At 39.7% G+C, this 13890-nt stretch overlaps 1 protein-coding gene across 2 annotated transcripts in view; it reads right to left on the bottom strand.

Moving 5' to 3' along the window:
* LOC124721182 (laminin subunit beta-1) overlaps positions 1-13890 on the bottom strand; it is a 349227-nt gene that overhangs the window by 82357 nt on the left and 252980 nt on the right. For both annotated transcript variants that reach the window (XM_047246020.1, XM_047246021.1), the window contains 2 exons: positions 9652-9868; positions 6385-6493 (listed from right to left, as the gene is read on the bottom strand). In XM_047246020.1, coding sequence (XP_047101976.1) covers positions 6385-6493; positions 9652-9868 — 326 coding nt within the window. The remainder of the gene's footprint in view (positions 1-6384; positions 6494-9651; positions 9869-13890) is intronic.

Raw genomic sequence — 13890 nt, 5'->3', positions numbered from 1 at the left:
TAATTAAGACATCATTATGTTTAATTTTTGTTGTTTTTATGAAGTTTGTGGACAAACTGTTTTGCAGTAATTATATATTACACTTGTTGTCATTGATGCCCACTGTCACTTTTCTGTGTTTGCTATTTTGACTGTTGTTTGTTGATACTTTGTAGATAAAACTAGATAGTGGCCTTGGGGGATGAAAGCAGTTCTGGCTTTTTAATAAAAAGAAAAGGACAACTGGTAGTAACATTTTATTGAAAATCAATACCACTTTTATGAAACCTGGATCAACATGCTCCATATGCTCGACAACAAAGTACTATTGGGGGTTATGCTATGATAAGAAATTTATTGAAGATACATGCACAGTGAGTTAATGTTCATCAAAAAATTACCTTTCTCACCAATATCTTTTCCAGACTCCATAACCCCTCCTCCCCTCCCCCTTGAAGTTAGCAACTGCAGCCAACAAGGCTGCTGAGGCATCCTGCTGGAGATATCTGGACTGCCTCACTTGCCATAAAACAATGTCCTTTTAGGCTCTTTTTTTAATCTGACGGAATAAAAAGTCGGCATGGCAGCCAAATCTTGACTAAGGTGGTTGGGACAACATTGCCACATTCTGTTGACCGTTGCCTCCCTTACAATCTGTGACATATCACTGGGTATGGCAACTGAAATTATTCTTGAGGCAGGTTATTCACATTTTATAATATTATAAGATCTGCTTGGATTAGTGAGGGAAATCAGAAGCAGGGCTCAGTTTCACTGCTGAATATCAAAATCAAACTGTAGACTTTTAGAACAAGATTACTTTCAGTCTTAATACTTATTGGACATACTGTGTATGTACATGTACAGAGATATCAGAGGTCAATGACATTTATACGGTGACCTGCACAAAGTTTGTGCACTGATATCATACATCATTTTACTCACCCTCACGTGGGATAAGAACTTTATCTGCACAGGGATAGAATTGCTTCAAAATATGATACTGTAGGGCACAATGCACAAGAAAGGCAAAATAAATGAGCCTATGAAAGTATACATGATAGTGGAAATTATTCTTATAGTAAAGACAGCAGCATTCAGCATCTTCCCCCTTACAGCTTCCTTTTCTTCTTCTCCTGTAGACATATTTACTTCTTAATTCATCCTCAGCTCCCCCTGTCTACCAGGTGTACCGGTATGAAATGAGTGTTTTTTTTGTGATAATGAAACACTAATTTTGAATTGAAAAGTAAAAACATTTTATTCAAAGTACTGACCATTGCTTTCTATACATTTTGACCACCTTTCTGGCAATTTGTGGACACCACACCAATAGAAATGTTCATCTTTTGAAGCAAACCAATGTGCACTCCGTGTGCACACCGGGGGGACTCATTCCAGATGTGGAAAGGGTCCTTCCGGATGCCATGAAGGGTACAGGGTGCATCCATCTGCAGGTGGTGACTCATGTTGGCACCAATGATGTGTGTCACTATGGATCCGAGGAAATCCTCTCTGGCTTCCGGCGGCTATCTGATTTGGTGAAGAATGCCAGTCTCCCTAGCGGGATGAAAGAAGAGCTCACCATCTGCAGCATCGTCGACAGGACTGACTGCGGACCTTTGGTACAGAGCCAAGTGGAGGGTCTGAATCAGAGGCTGAGACAGTTCTGGACCTTTGGTACAGAGCCAAGTGGAGGGTCTGAATCAGAGGCTGAGACAGTTCTGCGACCGTGTGGGCTTCAGATTCCTCAACTTGCACCATAGGGTGGTGGGGTTTCGGGTTCCGCTGGATAGGTCAGGAGTCCACTACATGCAACAAGCGGCTACACGGGTAGCAGGGGTTGTGTGGCATGGGCTGGGCGGTTTTTTAGGTTAGATGGCCTTGGGCAAGTACAGAAAGGGCAACAGCCTCAACGGGTGCAGGGCAAAGTCAGGACATGCGGGGACCAAGCAGCAATCGGTATTGTAATTCTAAACTGTCGAAGCTGCATTGGTAAAGTACCGGAACTTCAAGCGCTGATAGAAAGCACCGAAGCTGAAATCGTTATAGGTACAGAAAGCTGGCTGAAGCCAGAGATAAATTCTGCCGAAATTTTTACAAAGGTACAGACGGTGTTTAGAAAGGATAGATTGCATGCAACCGGTGGTGGAGTGTTCATCGCTGTTAGTAGTAGTTTATCCTGTAGTGAAGTAGAAGTGGATAGTTCCTGTGAATTATTATGGGTGGAGGTTACTCTCAACAACCGAGCTAGGTTAATAATTGGCTCCTTTTACCGACCTCCCGACTCTGCAGCATTAGTGGCAGAACAACTGAGAGAAAATTTGGAATACATTTCACATAAATTTTCTCAGCATGTTATAGTCTTGGGTGGAGATTTCAATTTATCAGATATAGACTGGGACACTCAGATGTTTAGGACGGGTGGTAGGGACAGAGCATTGAGTGACATTATACTGAGTGCACTATCCGAAAATTACCTCGAGCAATTAAACAGAGAACTGACTCATGGAGATAACGTCTTGGACCTACTGATAACAAACAGACCCGAAATTTTCGACTCTGTATGTACAGAACAGGGAATCAGTGATGATAAGGCCATTGCAGCATCCCTGAATATGGAAGTTACTAGGAATATAAAAAAAAGGGAGGAAGGTTTATCTGTTTAGCAAGAGTAATAGAAGGCAGATTTCAGACTACCTAACAGATCAAAACAAAAATTTCTGTTCCGACACTGACAATGTTGAGTGTTTATGGAAAAAGTTCAAGGAAATCGTAAAATGCGTTTTAGACAGGTATGTGCCAAGTAAAACTGTGAGGGACGGGAAAAACCCACCGTGGTACAACAACAAAGTTAGGAAAATACTGCGAAAGCAAAGAGAGCTTCACTCTAAGTTTAAACGCAGCCAAAACCTCTCAGACAAACAGAAGCTAAACAATGTCAAAGTTAGCGTAAGGAGGGCTATGCATGAAGTGTTCAGTGAATTCGAAAGTAAAATTCTATGTACCGACTTGACAGAAAATCCTAGGAAGTTCTGGTCTTACGTTAAATCAGTAAGTGGCTCGAAACAGCATATCCAGACACTCCGGGATGATGATGGCATTGAAACAGAGGATGACACACGTAAAGCTGAAATACTAAACACCTTTTTCCAAAGCTGTTTCACAGAGGAAGAGCGCACTGCAGTTCCTTCTCTAAATCCTTGCACAAACGGAAAAATGGCTGACATCGAAATAAGTGTCCAAGGAATAGAAAAGCAACTGGAATCACTCAACAGAGGAAAGTCCACTGGACCTGATGGGATACCAATTCGATTCTACACAGAATACGCGAAAGAACTTGCCCCCCTTTTAACAGCCATGTACCGCAAGTCTCTAGAGGAACGGGAGGTTCCAAATGATTGGGAAAGAGCACAGGTAGTCCCAGTCTTCAAGAAGGGTTGTCGAGCAGATGCACAAAACTATAGACCTATATCTCTGATGCTGATCTGTTGTAGAATTTTAGAACATGTTTTTGCTCGAGTATCATGTCGTTTTTGGAAACCCAGAATCTACTATGTAGGAATCAACATGGATTCCGGAAACAGCGATCGTGTGAGACCCAACTCACTTTATTTGTTCATGAGACCCAGAAAATATTAGATACAGGCTCCCAGGTAGATGCTATTTTTCCTGACTTCCGGAAGGCGTTCGATACAGTTCCACACTGTCGCCTGATAAACAAAGTAAGAGCCTACGGAATATCAGACCAGCTGTGTGGCTGGATTGAAGAGTTTTTAGCAAACAGAACACAGCATGTTGTTATCAATGGAGAGGCGTCTACAGACGTTAAAGTAACCTCTGGCATGCCACAGGGGAGTGTTATGGGACCATTGCTTTTCACAATATATATAAATGACCTAGTAGATAGTGTCGGAAGTCCCATGTGGCTTTTCGCGGATGATGCTGTAGTATACAGAGAAGTTGCAGCATTAGAAAATTGTAGCGAAATGCAGGAAGATCTGCAGCGGATAGGCACTTGGTGCAGGGAGTGGCAACTGACCCTTAACATAGACAAATGTAATGTATTGCGAATACATAGAAAGAAGGATCCTTTATTGTATGATTATATGATAGCGGAACAAACACTGGTAGCAGTTACTTCTGTAAAATATCTGGGAGTATGCGTGCGGAAAGATTTGAAGTGGAATGATCATATAAAATTAATTGTTGGTAAGGCGGGTACCAGGTTGAGATTCATTGGGAGAGTCCTTAGAAAATGTAGTCCATCAACAAAGGAGGTGGCTTACAAAACACTTGTTCGACCTATACTTGAGTATTGCTCATCAGTGTGGGATCCGTACCAGATCGGGTTGACAGAGGAGATAGAGAAGATCCAAAGAAGAGTGGCACGTTTCGTCACAGGGTTATTTGGTAACCGTGATAGTGTTACAGAGATGTTTAACAAACTCAAGTGGCAGACTCTGCAAGAGAGGCGCTCTGCATCGCGGTGTAGCTTGCTCGCCAGGTTTTGAGAGGGTGCGTTTCTGGATGAGGTATTGAATATATTGCTTCCCCCTACTTATACCTCCCAAGGAGATCACGAATGTAAAATTAGAGAGATTAGAGCGCGCACGGAGGCTTTCAGACGGTCGTTCTTCCCGCGAACCATACGCGACTGGAACAGGAAAGGGAGGTAATGACAGTGGCACGTAAAGTGCCCTCCGCCACACACCGTTGGGTGGCTTGTGGAGTATAGATGTAAATGTACATGTAGATGTAGATGTAGACACTCAAGTTTCAACTTCTTCATAGGAATTGAATTGTTCCTCAGCCAATGCGTGTCCCATTGATGAAAACAAATGGTAGTCGGAAGTGGCCAAGTCTGGTGAATATGGTGGGTGGGGTAGCAGCTCCCAGCCAAGTGTTTTGATTGTATCCTGAACCAGTTTTGCTTTGTGTGCAGGTGCATTGTCGTGTAAAAAAATTACTTTGCCATGTTTCCTGGCCCATTCTGGTCTTTTTTCGATCAATGCATAGTTCAAATTGATCATTTGGTGTCTGTAGCAATTAGTATTCACAGTTTCACCGGGTTTTAGAAGCTCATGATACACCACACCTTTCTGATCCCACCAAACACAGAGCATTGTCTTCTTGCCGAATCGATCTGGTTTTGCAGTCAATGTTGATGGTTGTCCCGGATTAACCTATGATTTTTCCCATTTAGGATTCTTAAAATAAATCCATTTTTCATTGCCAGTAACAATTCGATGCAAAATTGATTTTATTTCAAAAAAAGCAAAATTTGACAAATGGTTTTTCGGTTTTCCATCTGTCTTTGATTCAATTCATGTGGCACCCATTTTCCACACTTTTGGATCTTTCCCATAGCTTTCAAATGGTCAGAAATTGTTTGTTGTCCAACATTTAGCATTGCTGCCATTTGCTTCTGACTCACAGTATCTCTCATCCAATATTGCTTGCAATTCGGTGTCTTCAAACTTTTTTGGTGGTCTTCCATGTTCTTCATTTCTTACATCAAAATCATTATTTCTGAACCATTGAAACCATCTTTTGCATGTTGCTTCTGATAGAAGCATGATCACCATAAGCCTCAACAAGCATTCGATGAGACTCTGCAGCACTTTTTTTCAAATGAAAACAAAAAATAAATGCTTTCCACGAATCATCACTTTCTGGTACAAAATTCGACATTGTTAACATGATGAAAACATATGATGTTGTTTGTTCCATGACTTAACATATACTAAATATCTTTGACAGATGTCATACCAACCAAACAAAAAAAAATTAAGGCTCGTTCACAACAAATGTTCCCTATCGACACATTTGTATCTTAACGCTCATTTCATACTGGTACACCTGGTATTACCTTTTTTATCTGATACTACCACAATACTTATTGATATACTTTCATTTAACTTTCCAAACTACATATAAGATTTTCAGCCTTTTTTCCTCCACTTTTTCAGATGTCTCAAAACCACTTTCAATCCCTCCCCCGAAGTTCTTCTTACCTCAACCCAAATGGTTCCAGTCTATGCTACTTCCTATCCTCCACCTGCCTCTAAGCTCATTTCTGCTCCCACCAAGAGGCTCTACACTAATATCAGTCTCTTGTCATTTTGTTAGCCTACCTTAACTCATCCATATCTTCCTTTCCTTTATCTCTTGCAGTTACTCTGGATTTCCCATCTTCCTCCTGTTCTATTCCCTCAGCATCATTCCTAGTGACCCGCAATCCTTTCTTCCACACATCCCTGCATATTCCAAATCAGTTCTCTTAACCCCCTTCCTATGTTGTTGCTCTTCTATTTGATTGGTAGTGATCTACTCTTGTTACAAAGTTTTCTTGATTTATTAGGACTGACATATAGACTTTTTGTTGAGCAAGTTAGATCATACCTCACTCCCTCTTGCAAGCTCAGCCTCATAAACCAAGAAATCTAGGGTTGCAGTAAAGTAGCTCTGCTCTGGTTGGTTGCACTGCTGGCCAGTAACATGAGGGCGACATCTGAAAGAAAAATTTTCATATTTTAAAAATCAGTAATAAAATCTAGTAACAGTCTGTGTTGTGCTTGCATAGTTTAACCTGCTGAGAACCATCAAGAGGCAATGTTTTAATATTTATTTTACTTTTAAATGGTAGTGAAGTATCTTTGTGTATGCAAATACAAATAGAACTAGTGGTGTCCCTTGCACTTCACACAGAATAGACAAGCTTGAATACAACATGCTCAATCAATCTGGCTATTCTGGTGTGGTTTTGAATGTCACACACAATATTTAAATTAACTCACTGCACAGATTATTGAAGGTTAGCATGGACCCAGTGCTAATCATGGTAACACCATTTGATCTCTATGGATGCTAGGTGGTAGTGAAAGTAGTCTGCTGTGTAATGTGCACTTTTAAGCTGGATTACTTGTAAGTTCTTAGAGCAGTGAGCAACTGGCATATCAAGAAGGATACTTACACAAATATATGTAGTACTGCACACTATAAATTAGTGCTGTATTTTCATATTAGTTGGCTAAACAACAAATAGTGCAAAATGTTCAGTGCACCACTCCCCATGACTCCTGACTCATTGACTACAGTGTTTCCCATAAGAATAACAGTTAATGGAAGCATTCATTTTGTTCCATTTCTTCGTTGTTCCCCCCCCCCCCCCCCCCCCCCACCCCTCCCACCCTAATCCACGTCAGGAATGTTCTAATGATGAGCAATAGCCCAGTCTCAATTTGGGTTTCTTCTTTTTCTATAATTCTATGGCCAGATGCCCTCCCTGTCACTACAAACGTAAGTTACCATGAAGCTGATCTAGAATGGGATATGAAAATAATCATGGACATGGAGATGAACAAGACTTGTAGCATCTTAATGTGGAACTTCATGTTTCAGATCAGAACACAAAAACATAACAAACTGAGTTGGGAACCAATGTTATGTAGTACACTGTCATTATTACAATCTGAACCAAGTAGATGTCATATTGGAGTACAACTTTCTAAAGCTCAAACACTGTATTTGGTATATGTAGTATAACTTTCGTTCTATGAAAATATGCCACTTCAAGGCACTAGCACATAAAAGATCCATCAAATATATGTCATTTTCAGCACAGTTTGTTACAATCAAATGTTGTGAAACAATATGTTGGCGGTTACAAGTGTTACCACATCTCTGAATGCAACGGTACAGGTGGAAACATAAACCTCTACAGACCTTTATTGTTTGAGATTAACTCTTAAGGCATTGAGGCAAACAACTAGAATACAAGATTTGATGATATTTATTCTGTGTACACAAATATCATATTTAGTAGCACATTGCATTTAAAATTCAGTTCCTCATTGGCCATAAAATTTACGTCCTTAAAAATGTAAAAAGCTGTTTCCTTGACCTGTTATAATGATTTTGTCTAAGAGAAAACTGAATATTTTTAAAGCTCTCTTGTCAACATGTTAAGTCCCTTTGAATCCAATGACAGCTCTACAATGTTAGCGAGATTTTTTTCTGTCCATCTTAGAGAATTTCTAATGAAGTTAACACAGCAACTTCACACATGTGAATTTCAGGAAGAAAAATCTGCGTGAAACTTCCTGGCAGATTAAAACTGTGTGCTGTACCAAGTCTCTAACTCGGGACCTTTGCCTTTCATGGACAAATGCTCTATCGACTGAGCTACCCGGGCATGACTCACAACCCATCCTCTCAGTTTTTCTTCCACCAGTACCCCGTTTCCTACCTTTCAAACTTCACAGATGCTCTCCTGCGGAACTTTCAGAACCAGCACTTCTGGAAGAAAGGATATTGCAGAGACATGGCTTAGCCACAGCCTGAGGGATGTTTCCAGAATGAAATTTTCACACTGCAGTGGAGTGTATGCTGATATGAAACTTCCTGGTAGATTGAAACTTCCACGAGTGTTAGTTCTGCAAGTTTTGCAGGAGAGATCTGTGAAGTTTGAAATGTTGGAGATGAGGTACTGGCAGAAGTAAAGCTGTGGGGACAGGTTGTGAGTCGTGCTTGGGTCGCTCAGTCAGTAAAGCACTTGCCCGTGAAAGGCATAGGTCCTGAGTTTGGGTCTCAGTCCAGCACACAGTTTTAATCTCTCAGGAAGTTTCATGTCAGTGTGCACTCCAGTGTAGAGTGAAAATTTCTTTCTGGAAACATCCCCCAGGCTGTGGCTAAGTCATGTTTCTGCAATATCCTTTCTTCCATGAGTGCTAGTACTGCAAGATTTGCAGGAGAGCTTCTGTGAAGTTTGGAAGGTAGGAAACTAGGTACTGGCAGAGGTAAAGGTGTGAGGATGGATCATGAGTTGTGGTTGGGTAGTTCAGTTGGTAGAACGCTTGCCCATGAAAGACAAAGGTCCCAAGTCTGTGTCTCAGTCTGGCACACAGTATTAACCTGCCAGTGAATTTCATTTCAGCGCACACTCCACTGCAGAGTGAAAATTTCACTGTAAATTCTGAGTGGTTGGTGTGCCAAATTAAGTCAACAACTGCTGCTGGAAAGCACTTAACTTTCAGATCATACTGCTGAGTGCTCACCAATTGCAGTGGAAACAATCTTAATCAAGTTGAGGCCACAGCTACCAATAATGTTAATGATTAATAAAAACCACCTAAGCTCTGTTTTCGCACATTTATTGTGTTACGAGTGGTTTTGTTTCTTTCATCTCTCAGCAGTCTCAGAATGTTCAAAGAAATTAACCCAGTTAATAAATGTGTAAAAATACAGGTAAGGTTGTTTTTATTAATCATTATCATTATCAAATTGGAAACCATGCCCACATATGCATTCACATCTTGTGTGAGGGCAGCTTAATGGGATGAAGTCATGGGTGCTATCTTTCTATCAAATTATAAAAATTTTGTTCTGTGATTTCTGTATTTAACTGTATGTTTTTGTGTTTCTAAAATAGAGAACTCTCACAAAACTCAACCAGACAAACACAGAAAACCATCTAAAACCCACTCCCAGACTGCTCAGTTAATAATGTAAATACTGAGGTGACAAACATTTACAAACCAGTACTAACATTAGACCATGATTTTATGCTGCACTCGGATGAAATAATAGCATCTCACAGAATTAAGAGCATTAGCCTGACCAAAACATAAATCATGTTGAGACACTGTTATAACTGCAAGCTTTGGTTACCTGCACTGGCCAGTGATGACATCACAGTTGTTATCAAATGATCCACCAGGGTCACAATCACAAGGTTTACACCCATCACGATCATCAGAGAGGCCCCAGTAATTGAGCAGACATTGGTTACAATCACGTCCAGTCACATATCGTTTGCAGGTACATTCTCCAGTAAGAACATTGCAGCCCTGATTATCAACAGTTCCTTGAGTATTGCAGGTACATGCTGCAAACCATAAGATAAGTGATTGGAACTCAGAAAAATGGTAAATATTGAAATGAAAAATGGTTATGTTGCACTTGAGGATGATAGAAACTACTGCAGTAGAATTAAATATACAAAGGCAAAATATGGCAAAATAATGTCCAGTCATAGTAAAACTAAATATACCAGATGGTTTGTTCACTTTTTTCTCCTTCTTTTTCTTTTTTTTTCAATTTTCCAGTTTCTTCCAAATGCTGACAAAGTGTAAGAACTCTTTTTCTATACAACAACAAATACAATGTTATCATCAGTCTCTCTACAATCCAAAAGACTTGTAAATATGAAATTAGAAGTAAAAGTCTTATTTCACTCAATGCAATATTAAAAAGGAAGTTTTTTGCTACTCTGTTCATTGTGAGATGCACAGGTCCACTTTAGGCTCTGGGGACTAGTTTGCATTAGATTGACAGTGAAGTAACAGACAAAATGACACATGTATCTGGGAATTTATTTCCTTTACTACAAGAACTACTGAGTCAGAAGCCATATGCCTTACTCCAAACAATGAGATAATTGTCAATGCAATTACAGATTCTGTTATAAATAACTTTTGATATTAGCATTTACTTTAGTCTTATTTACACTTTTTCCTGCAGAATTTGTTCCAATAATTTGTCCATCTCAAAGTAATGGAAAATTTGTCATGAAGTTGACAATTCCAGAAAATGTGATGAGACATTATCATATGCTTTGGCAACACAGCTGAACTTCCCCAAAATCAGTAAATTCTTCTTTCTATGTTATTTTGCCTCTTATAATCTATGGATGGTAAATATCAGACACCAGAACCACCTGTTACAGGAGATATAAGGTGTGACCCAAAATGAACTAGAAGCTTTCTGCTGTAACTTGAGAAGTGATAGTGATTGGCTCCCTTGCTAGGTGCCTTTACTACACATTATTCTGAATCAGATGACCAGCCATCACATGTGTAGCAGCAAAACGTAGGTCAAAGTTCTTGTTTAGAAAAACCCTGTTTCAAATGGTTCAAATGGCTCTTAGCACTATGGGACTTAACATCTGAGGTCATCAGTCCTCTAGACTTAGAACTACTTAAACCTAACTAAGCTAAGGACATCACACATGTCCATGCCTGAGGCAGGATTCGAACCTGCGACTGTAGCAACAGCGCGGTTCCGGGCTGAAGCACCTAGAACCACTCGGCCACAGTGGCCAGCCCTGTTTCATGTGTCTGGCAATTTTTTGGTGGTGGACATGACAAGACAAAATGCTAACATCTAATTTTTGTCAAAAATCATAACAGATGATGAGATTGTGGGTATGTGCCTGAAACCAAGCAATAATCAGTCCACTGGGAGACTGCCTCATCACTAGAACCACAGACAGCTAAACAGCCACTAGAACCAAAGATACACAGAGTCTTTAGGCTACAGAAAAAAATCATTAGAGCCATGGCAGGTGCAGAAAAAAGACTCGTGCAGACCTCTGTTCAAGGCCCTTGACCTTATGACTGTTCCTGGTCCCTATATCTATGAGACAATTAAGTTTTCTAAACAAAACCCACAACTTTTTGAGAATAACCTGCTTAAGCATGATTATGAAACAAGAAACAAATTCAGTATAAGTTACCAACTAGTAGGCTAAAGCTGCTGGAGAATACACCTTACTATATGAGTATGAGGCTGGGAAATAAAGTCTACAAAAAATTTAAAAATTATGAACCAGAAGAATTTGGACATCATTTTAAAAAATACCTAGCAAGTGAATATTGTTACAGTGTAGAAGAATTTATGACTGACTGTCCCAAATAACTGTGCCTGATGTTACAATTTATTCTGTCAAGCTAAAAAAGTACTTTAAGTAAATTATTCTGTACACTTACAATTAGAAAGTAGCTTTAAACTGATGAGTCACCTATGTCTCAATCATCTGATTGTATATGACAGGTTATGTGAACCGGCTGCGGTGGCTGAGCGGTTCTAGGCACTTCAGTCCGGAACCGTGCAACTGCTACGGTCGCAGGTTCGAATCCTGCCTCGGGTATGGATGTGTGTGATGTCCTTAGATTAGTTAGGTTTAAGTAGTTCTAAGTTCTAGGGGACTGATGACCTCAGATGTAAAGTCCCATAGTGCTCAGAGCCATTTGAACCATTTGTTATGTGACAATAAAGATTCCATTCTCTTCTATTCTAACTAAACAGCTGAGGACTACATAAAATAATGTTTGCTTGTTTTTTTCAGTATGAAGAGAATAGTCTGAATCAGTTCTCTAAATTATGGTACTCAAAGATTTGTTGGTCCAGCAAAACAATGGACCCAGTCATGTAAAGTTGAGTGTCAGGAAGTTTTTGACCAAAAACAAAATGACAGTGATTTTGCACCCTCCCTACTCACCAGGTCTGGCCTCATGGGACAAACTAAAAGGAAAATGTTTTCGGGACAAAGAGGAAGAAACACAGAAATCCCCAAAAGTGTAAAACAGAAATTGATGGAACTTATTGGCAGATTAAAACTGCGTGCCAGACCGAGACTCAAACTCGGGACCTTTGCCTTTCGCGGGCAAGTGCTCTACCAACTGAGCTACCCAAACATGACTCACGCCCCGTCCTCACAGCTTTACTTCTGCCAGTACCTCATCTCCTACCTTCCAAATTTTACAGAAGCTCTCCTGCAAACCATGCAGAACTAGCACTCCTGAAAGAAAGGATATTGTGCAGACATGGCTTAGCCACAGCCTGGGGGATGTTTCCAGAATGAGATTTTCACTCTGTAGTGGAGTGTGCGCTACTATGAAACTTACTGGCAGCAATTAATGGTTCTGCAAAGACTTGGTCAACTGATTCGAAACAGTGTGTAGCAATGAAACCCCCCACCATCCAATACCCTGCATAAGAATCTGTTGTTACCACTCCTATGATTCCTTGAATTGAACTTTAGTCAATCTTTAGTCCCTATTCATATGCTGGCTGCAACTTATCTAGAATAATATTTGCTTTTCAATCATCATTTACCTGTGCTCTTTCTCCTTACAAACCAAAATTCTGTACAAATTTGATGATATCTGGAGAATGAAACAGGGATCTTGTTCCAACTTTTCAAGCACAATTCCATTTTCACTGTCAAAAGAAGCCTGAGTGTGCATTATAAGTTTTTCCAGTAAATATCACGAATGAAGCCATAAAAAAATCAATGGAGATACATTTACAGCAGTTAATATTCTTAAAATTGAGTATATCCTTTTTTCCACATTCCCTCGCATTTCTGGCATCAATATACTTCTACCCATGCCTTTTCTAATCTGCATATGCCTCTTGCAAGTTTGTAATAGCAAGGCTGTACAAGCACCCTAATCAAATCTTCTAGAGCTTCCTCATCATCTTTAAACAACATCTTTTCAAGTTATTTTTGACCTGACCCAACAAATAAAACCCAAGAGAAGTCTGATTGAGACTACAGGGTGCCTGTGTCAGCACTGTCAAATTTTATTTGACCAATACTTTTCTCACAATTAGCAATGTGTGAAAGTGTGCATTGTCACAAAAAAGTTCCCAAGCATTGTAAATCTCCTTTGGATGTGGCACATCCTAATTTACAAATGTCTTAATATATCCACATAAAATTGCTATTCATTCTTTGTCCATGCCCTTTCCACCAAATACAACAATGAGCATTAATTTCACACTTGATTTGCCAAAAAAGACTTATTTTCCTTGAAAAGAAATGTTTGTGTACACAGCCCTTTAATGTTTGATTTCCAGATTGTACAAAAAAATAATAATTTTGGCACCAGTTATAACTCTGTCCAAAACATTTGAATTGTCTCCAAATGTTGCAACAATTCATGACAAATTGTAACACAATGTTCCTACTTCTCATTTGATGAAAATTTTGATATCAGCTTCACAGACATCTTCACATTTACAAATCACATGTCACAGTCAAATGCACTGTGGATATCAATAAATTTAGTTCTTATACCATCAAATGATCACTTAAATTGTGATCATAGCTCAAATATTCTC

This window comes from Schistocerca piceifrons, chromosome X, assembly GCF_021461385.2.
Source record: "Schistocerca piceifrons isolate TAMUIC-IGC-003096 chromosome X, iqSchPice1.1, whole genome shotgun sequence".
Lineage (NCBI taxonomy): Eukaryota > Metazoa > Arthropoda > Insecta > Orthoptera > Acrididae > Schistocerca > Schistocerca piceifrons.
This window is presented reverse-complemented; position numbering and strand designations above follow the sequence as displayed.